General features: G+C 44.1%; 2 protein-coding genes across 4 annotated transcripts in view; one reads left to right on the top strand and one right to left on the bottom strand.

Moving 5' to 3' along the window:
- glra1 (glycine receptor, alpha 1) overlaps positions 1-19417 on the bottom strand; it is a 116428-nt gene that overhangs the window by 94809 nt on the left and 2202 nt on the right. Inside the window, exon 2 of the mRNA XM_061786569.1 lies at positions 6320-6442. Within this exon, the coding sequence (XP_061642553.1) occupies positions 6320-6345 (26 nt within the window). The 5' untranslated portion in view covers positions 6346-6442. The remainder of the gene's footprint in view (positions 1-6319; positions 6443-19417) is intronic.
- On the top strand, positions 10263-18543 carry slc25a48 (solute carrier family 25 member 48). 3 transcript variants are annotated; one of them, XM_061788217.1, is made up of 8 exons: positions 10263-10473; positions 11116-11159; positions 11261-11332; positions 13591-13874; positions 15278-15287; positions 15376-15586; positions 17325-17458; positions 17712-18543. In XM_061788217.1, the coding sequence occupies exons 1-8, from the start codon at positions 10419-10421 to the stop codon at positions 17814-17816; spliced, it is 915 nt and encodes a 304-aa protein (XP_061644201.1). In that variant the 5' UTR covers positions 10263-10418; the 3' UTR covers positions 17817-18543. The 3 variants fall into 3 exon arrangements, with proteins under 3 accessions (XP_061644201.1, XP_061644198.1, XP_061644200.1); XM_061788214.1 differs by having other exon boundaries at positions 13591-13846; positions 15278-15586; XM_061788216.1 differs by lacking the exon at positions 10263-10473 and adding an exon at positions 10486-10512 and having other exon boundaries at positions 13591-13846; positions 15278-15586.

Raw genomic sequence — 19417 nt, 5'->3', positions numbered from 1 at the left:
AAGAGATAGCAAGGGTGGAGGACTTGAAATACTTGTGGTCAACAGTCCAGAGCAATGGTGAGTGTGGTCAGGAAGTGAAGAAACGGGTCCAAGCAGGTCGGAGGAAGGTGTCACCTGTGTTATGTGACAGAAGAGTCTCTGCTCGGATGAAGGGCAAAGTTTAGAAAACAGTGGTGAGGCCAGCCATGATGGACGGATTAGAGACAGTGGCACTGAAGAGACGACAGGAAACAGAGCACATGAAGATGTTGAGGTCCTCTCGAGGAGTCAGCAGGTTGGATCAAATTAGAAATGAGCTCATCAGAGGGACGGCCAAGGTTCGATGTTTTGCAGACAAAGTTAGAGAGAGCAGACTTGGATGGTTTGCACACGTCCAGAGGAGAAAGAGTGAGTATATTGGGAGAAGGATGATGAGGATGGAGCTGCCAGGCACGAGAGCGAGAGGAAGGCCAAAGAGAAGGTTGACGGATGTCGTGAGGGCACTTGGTGTTGGAGAGGACGATGCAGGAGATAGGCTGACCTGGAAAAGGAGGACGCGCTGTGGCGACCCCGTACGGGACAAGCCCAAAGGAAATGTTTTTTCCAAATGTTTCGTATCTGCGGCACAACCCTTGATTTAGGGCAGACGCACTCTTCCTCACTCCTCTTCCTCACCCACCCTCCTTAACCGCTTACTCACCCTCCTCTTTGTGATTCATCCTCTTCCTCATCCTCCTTTATGCCCTTCCCTTCAATCCTCGCCGGCTTCCCTTTTTCCACACGCACTCCTCCTCACGTCTTCCTTACCTCTTCTTCTTCACCTTGCCCACCCTTCCCTTCCTTATCCCATCATCCTTACCCTACTTCGTTGTGGCCATCGTCTTCCTCGCTCACTGAAGGCCGGAGGAAGACGAGAGTGACATAACGGCGCGCCGGCGCGCATGTGTCAGGTCGATGTCGTCAGTGAAGTCTTTGACCTTTGAGGTTTCCCGGTGAAGAGAAGTGAGTTCACTTCCAGCGTGACTGACGGACAGACGTCCAGTCCACTCGCTCGCCCACGCGTCATTCGCCAAAAGCATCCGTGTACACACACAAAAACACACGCACACACCGAACAAACAAGTTTTCCATTCCCAACTCATCCGCTGACGAATGAAGATGAGCTAATAACGCAAACGAATCGAGTGGTGCCAGAAGAAAAAAAAACCCCAGAAGAAGAATGAGGAAGGACACAGGCAAAAAAAAAAAAAAAACACACAAACACAAATACAGCACACAAAAACTCGACTTTACACCGATCTGATCGGCTTGATCGGTGTCGGACGATAATTCGCAATTTATGCTGATCGGCTTTAATGTCAAAATTCACCATTTCGATCAATGACGTCCTTGATCGGCTCCGCAAAAGACATTTACTCCGTGTCGTACAGTATATTTGAATCCAACAGCTAGTTTATTTTTAGCCTTGTCGTGTGTCTTTTGACGTAGTACCGCATCTGACCACCAACAAAGTTATTTTTTAAAAAACATGTCGGCGGTGTGGGACAGACAACACGTCTGCGTGGATCAGACGACAAGACAAATTTGGTCTTTCACGATTGCACTATGTCAGACTACTGCGATAAAATCTTATACCACCGCATCCCGTCTTTTACAATCACTGGGCTTTATCTTGTCAACTCAAACGCGACAACAACAATGGATCGTGTCGTGTGTATTATAAGAACAACGTGGGAGAAAACGCGTGCTGGTGGTCACCGGTGCTCGGGAGAGGACTTTCATTCAAGAGTTGCTTGAGCTATGTTCACATATTTTTAATACGATACCGCTTGCAAGCAGGCAACAAAACGTTATGTAGCCTAGCAAGCTAGTGCTAGCACTAACGGTTATACGTAAACATGCCAGCATTCTGTCAAATCATGCTCTAAAGTTTCGGTGTGTGTGAAGTAATTTAATTACAATAAAGTCATTTATTACAGTAAGTTAGCACCCATTATTTCTGTCATGTCATGCAATGTTGGTTTGACCTGACTGATTAGAATACTATACAGTACACAAATATATGCAGTAAATGAACAAGTCATTTAAATAGACACATTGCTCTATCGTGATTGGATCGGTGATCAGTTATCGGTTTTTTTAAACACGCCGATTGGCCCCAAAAATCCTGATCGTGTCAAGCCTAACAAAAAACACAGAAAAAATACACAACAAACAATTCTTAAGAAAAAACACAAACTCATTATACAAAACAACACAAACACACAATATGCAAAACTAATACAAATTCACAAAAAAAAAACCACGTCCAAGCTACACTTAACCATCCATCCATCCATTTTCCGTACCGCTTACAACCCCACAAAATAAAACAAAACATACACAAACACAAAAAAATAACAGGCAAAAACTCACAAATCATAAAAACATATCATAAAAAACAAATACACAAAAACAACACGTAAATACATTAACTCAACAAAAAAATAACAAAAACATCACAGAAAACAACAACACAAAATCAACACCAGACAACCATATAAAGCTACACTACACATCATATATGTGAACAAAAACACACAACACAAAGAGCTTTACAACACAAAACACAAAAATCACACAAAACAACACTAAAATACTTGGAAATGATACAATAACAATAAAACAAACACAAAAACATCATGGAAAAACATATACACAACAAAACACAAAAACAACACTAATTCACAAAACAACAACACAAAACATCCTCAAGCGACACTAAACTCCACAAAATAAAACAAAAAACACCCAAAACAACACAACTCCACAATAATACACACAAAATACAGTCAAACAACTAAAAAACAACACACATCACATAATATCCTCCTCGTCATCGTCACGCCACGTGATGAGAAGATGGACGCGACGACACAAATGCAAGCGCGAATGTGAACGGGGCAAACAAAACAGAGGCGAATGTGACACCGGCGACCCTGCGGGCAAAGTTCGCCGACTGACGACTCCGTGCGTCAACCGCGGTGAAGGTCGGCGCTTTTCCAGCGTGGTGCCAAGACGACCTCAAGCGTAAACAACCCCCCCCCCCCCACGCCCCTACAAAAAAAACAAGCAAAAACCGAGTGTTCATTTTTGGGCTGAGTGCAAATTTGGTCACGAGTCACACGACGACTCTCGGCAGACGCACACATCACGTCGAGATGTTGACGTGACGTGGGCCGACGCCGTCGCTGAAGCGGGAACGGCGCCCCCTGCTGGACCAAATATGAACAAAGGCCCCAAGCAAACGTCATCAGGTCACATGATGTCGGGTGAGCCAATCACAAGTCAGGAGTGGAAAAGACAACAACGAAAAGACCGACTGCACTCACAGGCACAAAAAACAACAACTCAAAAATACACAAAACAACATCCAAACCCACAAAAACATACAAACTAACGCACAAAACTGGTGGCACTATACAAAATAAATACGCAAAAACACATTCACAACACACACAAATTTGCAAAAATCAACACAATGCTACACTAGCCTCCCAAAATTCAACAAAACATACAAAACACAACATGAGCAAAAAGTACGAGAAACAAAAACAACACAAATACAACACAAACCCCCCCCCCCCCCCAAAATTTGTTTTCAAATTTCACACTAACTCGCTAATACTTGCAAGCTAAAATAGGCTACTAGTACTATTTCGCTAATATGGTGACATTTTCCAGCCAATGTAAAACTATTCCACTAATATGTTAAAAAATGTTTGCCCGCAAAATACTAGGACTATTCCACTATTATTTTATTATCTTCTGACCAATGTAAAACAATTCTGTTAAATTGTGCGCTAACCCGCTAATCTACTAGTGGCTAATCTACTACTAGCACTATCTACTATCTACTAGCACTATTTTGCTAATATGTTGAGATTTTTCGACCAAATGTTCAACTCTCCTGCTAATATGCTAATTTCTTGCTAAATCGATCAAACTTGCCCGCTCAACTACTTCCACATTTCCCCTAAAATGAAAACATTTTCCGACCAACGTAAAACTATTCTGCTAATATGCGTAAAACTTCCTGCTAACTCGGTATTATTTGGCTGCAAAACCATTAGCGCTATTCCACTAACATGTTAACATTTTCCAGGTAATGTAAAAATATTTCGCGGATATAACACACAAAAACAAATGAATAAAAACAAACAATATGACAGGTGTAGAACATAGTGTAGTCCAAATGCTAAACATGTTTGTCTTTGCCACGTACGTTTGTTGACATTTACTGTAGCCTTTGGGCTGCGCACAGACAAAAAGCGATGTTTTCTATTTTCTTTCAGAGACGAGCTAGCGGCGAGCGACATGGCGTCAACATATTTACCACCCTGCTGATGCGCACGCCCACACGCACGCGGGCGCCACAGGACAAGCGGCCTATTGGCTTTAGCGACTGTCACTCCGCATTAAGCGCGCGCAGCCTCGACGCCGCTGGAGGCCCGAGCCGGTTTTACATAAGCACACACACGCCGACGAGTTACAAAGCACAAACACAAAGTTTACCTTCAACCAACCGCCACAAACGTACCTGACTGGCGCCACCTAGCTTTCTTTAGCAAAACGACATCGCATTTTCAGTGGGGAGCTGCCAAACGGAACAGCCCGTATAGTTTTTCGACGTCAGGAAGGGTCCATGGATTGCCGTGGTTCACCTACCTGAATATGGATTTGGGGGGGGGGGTTTGGAGTCTGGGGGTCCACGGATCATTACGGTTCAACATGACTTTGGAACGGAAAGTCATACCGGGATGAATTTAACTTTTACCCCCATAATTTGAGGGGTTCTCTTCCCAACAGTACCGTCGGAAGTGCGCAAGTCTGGATTTAGTCTGTTTCGGTAGTCCACTGATTGTTACGTCTGGAGCACCTGAGCAGTTTCAGGGTGGTGGTCCAACGACGATCACATACTGCATTTGGGGCTGTTTCGGCCGTTCCGCCGCATTTAATGTCTACCCTAGGTGGTGACATTATGAATCACGAGCGGCGGGCTAAATGGCGAGCGCGCCGTCACGCCAAATAGCTTCTGCTCGCTGACGGGGCCGCCACAAGTGCGGACTGCGTCACAGAATGTCAACAGCGACATTTGCTCACGGTTACTCATCAACGTATGGCATTTCAACTTCAAAAAATATCACACAGATGATGCAAGTCAAGTATCATATAGGATGCGATGGGCGATAAAGCACTCTTAAACTTGGTCGTCTGTTCATCCACGACAACGGACGGACGCAAACGAGCACAAACACCCTCCAAACAAGTGCTACTTAACACACACGGAGCAGCAACACATACGAACAGAGCATACAACAATACTCACAGGCATATATTCTCTTAACTGCGCGGGAACTCAAATGTCAATATGTGGTGCGCTGCTACTGTACGGCACAGTACTAATAATCTGTCGGCGTGCGCTACGCCACTGCACTTGCCTTGAAAAACACTATTGGTTATCAACGATGACGCGCCATACAGCGGGGAAGACGAACGGCATCTGACATCAGATTGATCGAGCTAAGATGCCGGCAAAACATTTACACACACACACACACACACACACACACACACAAATGCGACATTGTTGAATCAGCAGGCGTGTGTCTGATACCGGTGTATGTGTTTCATTTGGGTTTATTCGTGTATGTGTTTGTGTCATTTACAGTATGTATGTGTGTGTGTGTGTGTGTGTGTCATTTGGGTGCTTGTGTGTGCGCGTTGGTTTGATTCATGTTTGTGTCTTTTGCGTGTTTGTCTCATTTGTATGTGTCATTCGGGAGTTTTTGTCATTCTTGTGTATTTCTGTCATTTGTGTGTGTGTTAGTGAAATGTGTGTGTTTGTGTCATTTGTGTTTATTTGTGTGTGTGTTTGTGTCAATTGTGTGATTGAGCGTGTGTTTGTGTGTTAGTGTTATTTGTGTGTCTTTTGTGAGTTTTTGTCAATTTTGTGTGTTTTTGTGTCATTTGTGGGTATGTTGGGGGATTTTGTGTGTGTGTTTGCCCACGTGGTTGTGTCATTTATTTGTGTTTGTATCATTTATGTATTTCTGTCATTTAAATGTTGGTTTCATTCGTGTGTGTTTGTGTGAGACGTTTGTTTGTGTGTGCTTGTTTAATGTTTGCGCGTGTAGTTAGTGTGCGTTTTGTGTTTGTTAGAGTCGTGCGTCTGTGTGTTTGCGTCATTCGTGTGTTTGTGTTTGCGTGTCGTATACATGAGCAGTTCCTTCGTCGGCTGCACATTAATCATACAGAGCGAGCACACACACACACACACGTACACAGGAGTGTGTTGTACCTCCGCGTGTGTGTGTCGTCCTCCATCTCCGAATTCCTGGACTTCCTCTCCTGTTTGTTGTTGTTGTTGTTTCCCGTTTCGGGATTGCGTGTGGCTTGCAGGCTCTGTGACTTCTTCTTCTTCCTAATGGGAAAAATGACATTGACAAGTCAGGACAAAAGAGGGAGAAAAAAGGTTTTCCAAAATCATTTGAAAAAAGGGATGAAGTCCAAGGTGAAGTCACGCTGCCCCCTGGTGCCCCTGGTGGGTGCTGCACTTTAAGGGTGAATTGCAATGTTTTCTTGTCTGTGGGATGTTTTTTTCCCCTTCCCCTCCCTCTTCAAAATATCGCCTATTTGTAGGGGCCATTCATATGAGTACGGGGAAAAAATGACTGGCGGTAACGGGGTCCGCCTATAGTTTTTTGTTTTTGATTGTTTGTTTTAACTGGTGGAAACGGGCTTCTGCCCTGGTAAAAACAAAACTTTTTTGAGGTTGTGGAGCAACATATGCTGCCATCCAAGCGACGTCGCTGCTTATTTCAGCAAGATAATGTCAAGCCACATTCTACATGTGTTACATCAGCGTGGCCTCACACATGGAAATAATTCAAAAGTCCACTTTGTGAACCGCACTAGATGTTGCCTATCTTGATTTGAAGGCACTGTTTTTATTTCCTGAGATCAATTGAATGTTTCAAAGCCTGATTTTGCGTGTGTGCGCACGTATGCATGTGAAGTGGAATCACAGCAGAAACATCTGCAAATGTTCACCATGAAGACAAACACAAGCGTGTTTGGAGCCCAAATGAAAGAAGAAATCATGAGAATCCCAAAAACATTTGAGCTCCAAAGACGCTTGTGTTTGTCTTCATGGTGAACATTTGCAGATGTTTCTGCTGTGTTTCCACTTCACACGCATACGTGCACCGACACGCAAAATCACAAATCAGCCTGAAAACACAAAGTTCACCGCAAAGCTTGAAAAGAAAAAAACGTGTTCGATAACCGCTATCAGCCTGAGGTCACACGGCGTTATTGTCACATGGTGCAGATGTACACAAGTTTTCTTTCAGTCCAATGCCACATACACTTGTTGCTTTTTTGTGTGTGTGACGTTACCACGGAGACACGTGCACGCCTTGCTTGTCAAGCGCACCTGTGCCCGGCGGCCAATCGGGTGTCACAGCTGGAGAGGGCCGAGACGACGTGAGTGTGCTGAACGCGTCGGCCACTCACACACACAAATAGAAGGGGGGAGCGGGGGGGAAGAACACTCCGGACAAGAGTCCAAGTACTCAATGTACTGCTTTATTTCAGTAAAAGTCAAAGAAGCATTCGACACACTGACAAAATAGTAGAGAGCACACATATCGTTTAAATTTGGGGAGGAAATGTTCAAAGTCGTCAGGAGAAGAAATACTAAAGTACAGATAGCTAAAAAAATAATCTACTTCAGTACAGTAACAAAGTATTTGTCACTATTTCCTACCTCTGTGAAAACTGAACGTGAATGCACCACAGCGGCGTACATGCTCATTACGAGGACACTTCATTAGGTACCCCCTCCGATACCAAAATATTGCCAGTAAATCATGTTTTTGGTTTTTCATGTTCTTCTTTTATAACACCATCTTGTCTTAAAACTAAGACCAGCAAATGTTGAGTCTTTTTATTCTGTATTTTAGTAACCTGGAGAAAAGAAGAAAAAAAAAAAAAAAAAAAAAACAGTCTGGCATCTCCTGTGGACAAGCAAACAAAAAGTAACAAAAAAGAAAAAGGGGGGAAAAGAGCACTATACAAACAAAAGCAAAAAAAGAAAAGTGTTACATGAGCAAAGATGCAAAAAAATAATACATAAATGTATTAAATCAATTAAACGCAACATTTGCAAACAGGATCTTTCATTTTGTTTTTTGTTTTTCGGGATTGACCCGCTTTCTCATCTTCACACGAACGACATCAAAGTCAAGTGGCACGAAATATCGGGACGCACACCAAGTGGAAAAAGTCACCACGATACGAGAAATGAAAATGTGGAATCAGGACACAGGAAGTGAAACTTGAAAAAAAATGATCTATTCGTATTTATTCACATTTAATACAGTACTGTATTGACTTCAAACTGCATTATATAAACTATAGTTCATGTTGTGATCTTCGGATGAGCCACAAGATTGAAATAAACCACTGAATTGAATTACAGTATCAAATACAGTGTGTGTGTGCGTGCGTGCGTGTCTATAAACAGCCCATAGCACAGCGCTATCACAGTGCAGCAGAATAGGATTTATGTGAATAAGTAGACTGGACGGCAGAGCGTCAACGTGCTGCGAGACTTTTGATGGCTGCCATCCACGTAAAACGTTTAGTGGTCGAAATGTGCACACAAATGCAGGTCATCTACGACATTGGCTCCGCCTGAAAGTCATCTGAGGACTGCTCTGGGTATTTGATATGTCGGTCAAAATACTGATGCGATATATTAGGCCCAAAATAATCTTCCTGACTGAGCATTGTCCGTCCGTCCGTTTCTTATCGGGGCACATTTGGACGAATTCCCCGGTTGGAATTGGCCCAACATCCCAGCTTCAAACCAAAATGGCTGACTTCCTATTTGATTCCGGGTACGGGTCCCAGAGACTTTTTGCCGCGTCCTATCTTGATAGACGTGCCCACCTAATATGGTGTTGATGGGTGAAACTGATTTTAGTTTCCAACTGGGGGCTCGAATGAGTGAATTTGCCCAAAATGTCAGCGTCAAACCAAAATGGCCGACTCGCCGTTCATCTCCGGACCTTTCGGCGCGTCACGTCGCAATAGACATGTCCACCCGATTTTGGGTTGATGTGTAAAAGTGGTCTCGGGGGCTTTCCAGGGGGCGCTAGTGAGTGAGTTTTCCATTTTTCACCAGGATGCACACATGTGCCAAAACGGGAACCATTTTCAGGCATGTTGAGGGCAAGCGAGAATACAATTGGACCCGCTGATTGACTTTGCACTCATAAGTGATTGAGTCACTTGAGACGGTTTGTTTTTCTGGAACTTTCCGTCCAAGCGTGAAGTTTGCACGCTATCGAGGTTTTATCTCAGGAGCCGCTGAAACGTTCGCTTGACAGCCGGCCGAATGCACTCACCCGCTCGGCACGTCTTCGGCCGGCAAAATAGAAGACGTTCATGAGCACGTTAGCAAATTTCCCGATGACGCGCAAAACCATCGAACCCAAAGTCACGGAAGGAACTTTGAACTGTGGAGCTGATTATTGGACATTTCAACACAACAACGATTGCTTGGACCAAGATAATACATGGAACTGCCTCGTTATTGAGTACATTTGATACTTTTTCCTATCAACCTTTAATCGGCATTTAGGACTAAAAGTCGACGCGTGTTTCCCGGAAAACGGAAGAAACAAACTGTTTATTGTCAAATGTGGTCTTGATTTGACTTTGCCTTGCTTGCGCAATCGTCTTCTTTTTTTTTTGTCCACATGAATCGGGCCAACAAGGTCAGACAGAAGAGAAAAAAAAGAAAAGAAAGACAAATAAAATCACGTTTGCTAAATAAGAATAGGAAGTGATAGCCTTATTTGGCCATAAACGATATCATGAAAAAATGCCTTGAAGAAGATCTTTTTTTCAATGATTTGAACAATATTCTTATGATTCCCAATTATTTTGACCAATTCCTTATTTAGCGCCACAAGAGGATTGAAACAATAGAAACATTCCTATGAAGTGAATAAGTTGTATGTAGTCTGCATGTACGCATACAAAGTGAAGATGAGAAGAAAAAAACTTGTGTTGGTGTTTTTTTCCGGCCCAAATTTGTTCTGGCTCGTCCTCCTCATGGCTCATTTGCATATCGCGCATCGATTGGCTGGCACTTTGCCCCCTCCCTCGCGCCCGCCCGACCTCACGCTCTGATTGGCTGCCGCTTTGCAATCAAAGCGTCGTGTTGTGTGTCGGCGGATTCACAACACAAACACACGCACGCACAACTTAAAGGCTCAACAACAAGTGCGTGTGTTTGATACTGTGTGTGAGTGTGTGTGTGTGTGTGCGCGCGCACGTGTTACTTTGTGTGAGTGCGCGCGCGCTCGAGGAGCGCAAAGAAGAAAATGACTTCGAACAAGAGCTTGCGCATGGATGACTTCCTCGCGGGATGGGTCGGAGGTCAGTGCGCGTTATTTTCAGCATCTTGCATAGCCACAGGTGAGGGCCAAAATATTAGGAACACCTCATTGTGACGCAAGCTACGTTAATATTCACTTGGTGTGTGTGTCATGATCGTGTTATCGTGCGTTTGCGCGTGCATATTTGTCCGCGCGTGTGTTGGTGTTTGCGTGCGTCGACCCCCTTTAGCCACGTCAAAATATTAGGGACAGCTTAACACGATCCAAACTGCAGTTGCGATCAATTTGTGTGCGCGCCATTTTGAACACTTTATTTAGCCGAAGGAGACCCAGAATATTAGGAACACTTTAGTACGACGCAAAATGTGGTCGTGGTGGAGATTATTTGACTTACTTGTAAATCTTTGTCATAAGTTGGTCTTGACTTTGCGTAATATTAAAGTGTTTCGAATATTTTGAATCTCCCGTGGCTAAATAAAGTGCTGAAAATAACCTCCGAACACGCATGAATGTGCACGTTTGGCCTCCAGGGGCGCTGTTGCCGTTTCAGTGATAGCTTGAGTTAAATCACGGTCGTGTTGTTCAAATCCAGAAATAACAACAACAAAAAATGAATGTAAAATCATGTCAAATATGAATTTACGTCAAGTGTGTGTGTGTGTGTGTGTGTGTGCGTGTGCAGGGGCATCCAGTGTGGTGGTGGGACATCCACTGGACACTGTCAAGGTGAGATAAAAAAAAAGAAAAAGCCCGCAAGAAAATCACGCGTGATCTCATGAGTGTGTGTTGACTGTCCGATGTTCGATTCCCCTCACCCGTCGGTGCAGACGCGACTCCAGGCGGGCAAAGGCTACAAGAACATGACGGACTGCGTTGTCACCATCTACAGGAAGGAGACGGTAGGACGACACGCCGTTGGTGTGAAATGCACATTTTTATACAGGCGCTGTCATAGAATTAGAGTATCAGGAAAAAGTTGATGTATTTCAGTAATTCCATTCCAAAAGTCCAACTCGTATATTCATACACGGACTGCTATATTTCAAATGTCGATCTTCTTCAATTTGTGAAAATCCCAAATTCGGTATCTCAGAAAATTAGAATATGAAAAACAAATATTTCTCGACATGCCGGCCAACTGAAAAGTCTGAGCACGCGGAGCGCCCAACAGTGAGCCGCGGCCGCTTCGGCCCGAATGAGCGCCGAGTCTGCGGCGGCGCTCGGGCCTCGCGAGAGCCCAGCTCGCTCTCGTCGTGGCCTTCGGCTCTTCTGCATTGTCGCATCTTCGTCTTCGCAACGGCCCGTGGATTTTCCGCGGGGTTGAGGCCGCTCGAGACCCGGGATACCGCGGTCCTTAAAGCGGGTATTGCGCGCAGGCGCCGAGTCCTGCCGGAAAATGAAATCCGCATCTCCGTAAAGTCTTCGCACTTCGCGCTAGACGGCTGCGTTGACCTCTGACCTAAGGAAACACAGCGGACCACCCCGAACCATCAGTGACTGTGGAAACTTGAAGCTGCCGTCTCCCCGACATCTTGGAACGGCTTTTGTTTCACAATCCTCTCCGGGGTGCAGTTATCGCTATCGCTATCGCTTTTGTTTTCCCTTCCCTCGGCCTCCCTATGAATGTGCGTCTTTAGCGATGACCTTTTGCGTCTTGCCCTCCTTGTGCAAAGTGTCCATGGCGGTCTTTTGGACGACTGTCAGGTCAGCGGTCTTCTCCACGATTGTGCCGCCTACACAACGAGACCGAGAGACCGTTTCAAGGCCTTTGCGGGTGTTTTTGAGTCAAGCAGCTGATTAGCGGGTGGCACCAGGTGTCTTCGATATTGCACCTCTCCACAATATTCCCATTTTCGGAGATACTCGATTTGGAGGTTTCATGAGTTGTCACCTATCATCGTCAACATTAAAAGAAATCAACACTTGAAATACGTCAGTCTGTGTGAAATGAAGGTATACATTATACAAGAAATCCACTTTTTCATGACATTCTAATTATATGCCATGCACCTGTGTGTGTGTGTGTGTGTATTAATCGGCTAGTCAGTTATCAGAATTTTATTCCGCCAAATATCGGAATCGGCATCGGTTGGCAGCTAAATCATATTAAGCAATTAAGAGGCCGGCTTTTGTATTCCAGCTGTTCGTTTTTGTCACTAACGTTATGTCTCCCTTTATTAAATCGAGGGGCCGCCTTTTAATCCAGTTCTCCTGCTCGATTCTACGCAACATAACGCAAATTAGCACGGCCAGGTTCCGAATAAGTGGATTTGCCAATACCAAACTATGACTTTGCGGAGGTCCGCTGGAGAGCGAACCGCCGCTATCGGGGGCGGTCGGGGACCGAGCCTGACTGGAAATAGCGAGAAATGCACGAATACTTGACAGTCCCTTATAATTGCAATGAGAAAAACACCCAAAATGAGCGGTTTCCGCGAGTTAGGGGAATAGGGTTCAAATTAAAATGGGCAAAATCCATATTTGAAAAGGTTTATACTGTATTGTAATGGCCTAGAGATGCCACAAGATGGCAACAAAAGACTACTTTTGTTGCAATGAAGCTCGTCAATAATTGACTTCTGCACCACGATCCCACCGGAAAGAGAAAGAGCACAAAAACGGAAAGGAATATAGAATCATTGGTTCCAGAAAAAAAAAAAAAAAAAAAAAAAAAAAAAAAGAGTGAATATATATATGACTTTGTGAATGCCAAACTGGACATAAAGCTGGAACTAGACGGGCAACAATGAATCAATTAATTGACAAACTAATCGATTATCAAGTATTATTTTGATAATCGATTAATCGTTAAGAGACCTTGTTAAGCTTCGACTCAAAAGTTTCAACTTCTCAACAGATTTCTGTCATCCTCCACGAAAGCAGCGGAGTATCTTTGCCAAAGTTAGACATTTGCAAACATCGCCTCGTACTTTGGCAAACATTTTGGCCGATTTTCTGACGGACCAAAGCGGTAACAGCTCAGAATCCGAATCCATTTATGTTCGTTGCCTTTTCTGCACTGTCAATGTAAAATCATGTCGTGCTTTTGAATGAAGGGATGGAAATGAAAAAATCTTCGCCGATTAAAATAGTAGCAGCAGAAAATGAAGTGCCGGGAAGGGTTTGGACGACGATACGTTTGTGTTTTGGCTGTCAGGCGGCGGGCTTCTTCAAAGGCCTGTCGTTCCCGCTGGCCACCGTCACGGCGTACAACTCGCTGGTGTTCGGCTTCTTCAACAACGCCCGGCGCTTGATCTGCGAGCGGCGCTACGGCGACGAGCGGCGCCCGGCCGGCCTGGCGGACGTGACGGCGGCCAGCATGCTGACCGGCTTGGCGTCGGTGAGCCTGGGCGCCCCCGTCGACCTGGTGAAGATCCGGCTGCAGATGCAGACGCACGCGGCCGTGCTGGCGGGTACGCGCGCCTCTCCGATTTCGCCGGCGTTCGTCGCCTCGCGTGTCACCGCCGCACGACGACTAATGCATTTGATATTTGATACATTTGGTATATACTGCAAATGTGTTTTAAAGTTATTTTATTGATTGATTGGTTGGTTCATCTCATTATTGTAAATAATGCAATTAAAATATAGTTAAAAAGCTGTGGCAAGAAACAAAACAGTGGATTATAATTAATTCAATTAGTACTTTATAAAAACAGAGTAATCACATGGCTAAACGGTCACACTGCATCAATTAAATGCAGTATGGCACTAATATTAGTCATTCTCATTCTGAGGATAAAGAATGTATGACTGTGAGCACTGTCTGTATACATGTGTTGCTGCACTGTTTGTATTCAGTCCATTGCTGAAACATAAATGCTAATTAGCGTTAGCATTAAGATAAGAACAAAGATTTGGTTGATTCAAACAAGAGTTTGAACTCATTACCAAATGCGGAAAGACACAAACGAGCACGAAACCGCGGCGGCCGCACTGCCGTGTGTGCGTTGAGCGCGTTGAGCGGTTTTTATTTCATTTTTGTGATTTTTTTTTTTGGAGCCGGCTTGGGAATGCTGGAGGGGTGCGATGCCGAGGCGGTCTCGGGTGAAGGAGACGTATCGAGTTTTGCAAACGTGGCGACGACCTCGGCAGGCACGCGATCGCAGATTGCAGTTAATGTTACACATACGCGTAACGCACACGCGCACACGCACACGAAGTCACTCAAACGTGAGCTCCTCTGCCGAGTTTATACTCGGGGGGTGTGGGGGGGTATGTTAATTAGTAAACATGTTTTTGAGGCGCCGTGTGAAACATTGAGGATCTATTTTTGGTTTATGGCAGGCTTGGTGTTCATAGTATGACGCGGGGGTCACGTACGGCCCATCCCGTTCTTTGATCCGGCCCACCGAGCATTTACATTATCAGGAGTCATGGAGTATTTGTTTCATTATTTTGATATTTTTCTTCTAAAATTGGTTATTTTTTACTTTTTTTTAGTTTATTTATTTCATTGAATAATTGGTTAATCTATTGCTTGCAATTGAAATAAAATGAAAAATATTTTTTTATTATATATTAAACTGATGTATTTAATTTTTTTTTTATTTTAAATGAAAAAATATACAAGTAAAATGAAATCGGTTTGAAAATGTGAAAATTGTTTTGTATTTTTAAAATGTATTTATTGTAAATCAAATACAATACCAGCAAAATAACCATTTAACACTAAAATTTTTCCATGTATTTTATTTAATCAAATAAAAATACCAGTAAAATAATTATAACTTTATTACAACCTATTTATTTGATTTAATAATTCATTCATTTAGTTTATGAATTGTAAATCACAATAAGTTTTGTGTGGTGGACAAAGAGTGTGTTTTGTGTCGTGTCGGCAGACAGTTTCCAGCTGGCGGGCAGCGCGTCCCACAAGATGGCGGCGGCGGCGGCCCCGGCGGGCACGCGCTCGCTGCACGTGTCCAACGGCGGCGGCGAGCTGTACCGCGGGCCGCTGCATTGCGTGAGCAGCATCGTGCGGCGCGAGGGCCTCCCGGGCCTGTACCGCGGGGGCGGCGCCATGCTGCTCAGGGACGTGCCCGGCTACGCCCTCTACTTCGTGCCCTACGCCGTCTTCTGCGACCTCCTCAAAGCCGACGCCACCTCCGAGCCTCACCCCTGCTCCATTTGGCTGGCCGGCGGACTCGCAGGTCAGAAAACTCTTTAACAAGTCCTGACCGATTAATCGGTCAATATTAGCTCTTTACAAATCGGATGCTTTATTTAGGTTTTTTTTTTCTTTTTCTACACATTAACTAGGGATGTAACGAATATCTCACGGTACGCTGATTACTGCAGTATCGTGGGAAAGCGCACGGTATTGCAGGAATGTTGACGGTACGGGGGGGCGGGAAGATGCAAAAGCAGGAATAGCGAAAAACCTCTCTTTTTCTTGCTGGCCGAGTCCTTCTCAATCGGCTGTAGTGGTTTCTTTGCGTTTTTGTGAAAAAGACTTCTTCACACATCATATATTATCGTGCACTTCTATCCCCGTCCATCCAACGTTTACATTCGTATAGAGCAGGGGTGTCAAACTCCTTTTTGTCACGGGCCACATCGCAGTATATCTATGGCAATATGAAAAATATATGTTTCTGAAACTTTTTTTTTTTTTTTTTACTACATATTGTTTTTGTTTTTTTGTTTTTTTTTAAACGCAAAATAGCAGGACCCCAAAGCATGAACCGCGATATAGCAAGGGTTTACTGTCGTGTACCTCCAAAACAGTATTATTGCTGCAGCAATAATATATGCTCGCAATAACAAAACTGTCCATTGAGAAGTTGTCTGTTGAATGAGTACCTAGTATTTATCATCCTATTTTTTTGTTTTTTTTAATTTATAACAGGAGAAATTGGATACTGGCTACTAACCGTGATTTCTTTGCTTGAGTCCAAAAATTCAAATGAAGTCATAAACGCAGGCAGAAGAATCCTTAGCTTCTTTTCTGCCGCTTTAGCGATATTGTAGGAAGATTCCTTCTTCTCAGCAGCCTCTAGAATATGTTTTCATTTGAAATGTGGACATTTCAACAGATTTCAACAGAACAGATTATCGCAGTACTCGTCACTTTAAAGCGCATCCACTCCTTGAAGTCTCAGTGCCCTTTGCACAATGGTCATTGCACCGGACTATTGCGATATTAGCCATTCGAACTGAGGACTCTGCATCTTTTTGCACAATTGTTGTTTGTTGTTGTTTTTTGTCAATGTCTTTATGTCTCCAAAGTGTTCTGTAAATTGACTGTCTGTTGTCGTACTAGAGCGGCTCCAACTACCGGAGACAAATTCCTTGTGTGTTTTGGACATACTTGGCAAATAAAGATGATTCTGATTCTGAGTCTGATTTGATTTGGACAGAGGGAACTATGTCAGATTTAAGATCCTAAAAGTCCGAAAGGACAAAAGGTGACAGCAACAAATATCGAAGACACAATGTAATCCACTTCAAAGACAACTCCCAATTTCACTTTTCGATGGCATTCACGCCTCGAATGAAGTTTGCTGAAGCGCTCCAGGTGGCGAGTTTACCCTTTACGAGTTCATTTTGGACTTGTGCCGAGTTCCACGTTTTTGCCCTCAACGAGACGTTTGCACATTAACTTTGCTTGTGTCCTTATTTGTATTTTTTTCCCTGCCCGTCGGACGGAAGGTCGAGCCGCCGCACCTGGACTCCGTTTCGCCAAACAAACCGCACGCACGCCGGCTCGCTTTGTTTACTGGAAAGACAAAAACGTGACCTACTTTATCACACGTGCACTTTGCGCCGGCCGCGTTAACCCCGAAAGGCAATCTGACACGCTCGTAAACGTCAGTCGAGCGCAGCGAGGTGAACGGGTTCGAACGGCGAGCGACAGGAAATTGAAGGTGGCTACGTTTTATTTTGTAGGTTCCATTTCCTGGGTGACGGCCACGCCCGCCGACGTGGTGAAGAGCCGCCTGCAGGCCGACGCCCACCTGCACAGGAAGTACAACGGCGTCCTTCACTGCATCCTGCAGAGCTACAAGACGGAAGGAGCACAGGTGAGCAGGCCCCCTGCTGGACGCCGCCGTCATTACTTTGAATTTCCGACACGATTCGACCTCAGCCTCAGTTTACTCGGTTTGAACAGGTTAAACACCAAATGTAAATAAGTTTTCACAGCAGCTACTAAACAAAAGCTGTTGTGGACACGTTTAGCATCAAGTGTCAACAGGTTTTAGCAGCAGGGTTTGTACACATGACGTCCACTCTTTAACACTGTGTGTGCGTGTGTGTGTGTGTGCCCACGCGCAGGTGTTCTTCCGCGGCGCATCGGTGAACGCCATCCGAGGCTTCCCCATGAGCGCCACCATGTTCCTGGCCTACGAGCTCTCGCTGCAGTTCTTCCAGAAATTTTAGGGTCAAGTCGTTACCGTGGCGACAACTCTTATAGCGTTGTTTTTTGTTGTTGTTTTTTTTGTCATCATCACCTCGGAGACGAGAGGTCAACAGCCGCTCGGCCGCGTCAGTTTAGCATTGTGCTAAAGCGGCTAGGCTAAGCTAACATAGATCGCTGTTGAACTTGCAATTGTTAAATTAGTTGCACATTTTTAAAGTCATATTTTGTTTTCAATTACTTTAAACAATAAGCGGCAATTTTTGTCAGGTTACACGCGCACAAAAGCTACAACAAGAAGTCTTTGATTTGGACATGATTTCTCATATGAGCTTTTTCAAGCTTTTTTTGTAAGGTAATGTAAATAGTTAGTTTCTTATATTAAGAAAAAAATATTGTATTGACATTAATATGCGTGATATGTTACTACCACAACTGTATAGCCTCAATATATACAATATAAAACAAACAATAACGTCCTGTATACCAGTGTTCCCCAACCTCCAACCTAACAAATGCCTGGCGGCCCGGTACCGGTCCGCGGACCGGTGCTTGGGGTCGTCTGCAGTATACAATGAAACAAAGCAGTTACATTGAATAAGCAATAAAAGGTGCATTCCAAAAGAAATCCTCGGCACACGTTTGTTTTGTTTGAGAAATGTCTTCATTGCCATGTCATGCTATGTTCATGTGTCAACTGCCATTCCAGTTTCTCTTTGTATGGAAATAAAATGCGAATGTTTGACAAAATGCGCTTGTTTTTCCTCCGCGGTTACGCGACGACGGCGCGCCCGTGAGGTCACGACGTCCCGGTCCGTTCGGACTCGTGGGCCGATAGCAACGACGAAGATCGTCGCGTTGTCGCCGAGTTGACTTTTTGCATCGGGGGTGTCCAAAGTGCGGCTTCGGGGACATTTGCAGCCCGTCGCTTGGTTTTTATTGGCCCGCGCGCTGCGTATCCTAATTATGAAATTAAAGAAGACCCGCATCAAAAGGCTATGAGGAAAAGTCCAAATGTTTAAGGTAGCACTTTTTGTGCTTCTCCGCGTGAGGAGAAAGCGGTACGGGAAATGGATGGGACTTCAGTTGTTCAAGCCATATTACTGTTTCTATAATTTTTTTTTTACATTTTGTTATCAAAAGTTGGACGCTACAAGATATAACACTTTTTATGTAAAAAAAAAAAAAAAAAAAAAAAGTATTGCAAAATTGCCACGTTTTTGTTTTGTTTAAATTGTTAATTAGTTATTTCAAAGTTGTTTAAAGTTAATTGTTACAATATTTCACACTTATTTAAAAAAGTTACAAATTCCTGATTTTTTTAAATGTACAAATTTCGATGCATTTGAATGTTACAAAATATCACGCAGTATAATTGAATTTAAAAAAAATTTAATATCACACTAATACGCGACTACAAACTATTTGCTTTTTTTTCTTCGACCACACAACGCTGAGAACTGGATTTTTTTCTTCTTCTTTGTTTCCTGTTCGTGCCCCGCCTCTCGCCCGAAGATAGCCGGGATGGGCTCTAGCACGCCCGCGACCCGCGTGAGAATGTGAGCGGTAAAGAAAATGGATGGATGGATGGACGGACGGACGGACGGATGAATGGATGGATGGA

This window comes from Phyllopteryx taeniolatus, chromosome 10 (assembly GCF_024500385.1).
Source record: "Phyllopteryx taeniolatus isolate TA_2022b chromosome 10, UOR_Ptae_1.2, whole genome shotgun sequence".
Taxonomy (NCBI): Eukaryota; Metazoa; Chordata; class Actinopteri; order Syngnathiformes; family Syngnathidae; genus Phyllopteryx; species Phyllopteryx taeniolatus.
This window is presented reverse-complemented; position numbering and strand designations above follow the sequence as displayed.

What these genes read in the sequence shown, in the direction of transcription:
- slc25a48 (XM_061788214.1), top strand. Translation starts at nt 10,419, where the DNA reads ATGACTTCGAACAAGAGCTTGCGCATGGATGACTTCCTCGCGGGATGG. An exon ending in CCATCTACAGGAAGGAGACG is followed by an intron (nt 11,333 to 13,590) that starts GTAGGACGACAC and finishes TTTGGCTGTCAG; the next exon opens with GCGGCGGGCTTCTTCAAAGG. An exon ending in GCACGCGGCCGTGCTGGCGG is followed by an intron (nt 13,847 to 15,277) that starts GTACGCGCGCCT and finishes TCGTGTCGGCAG; the next exon opens with ACAGTTTCCAGCTGGCGGGC.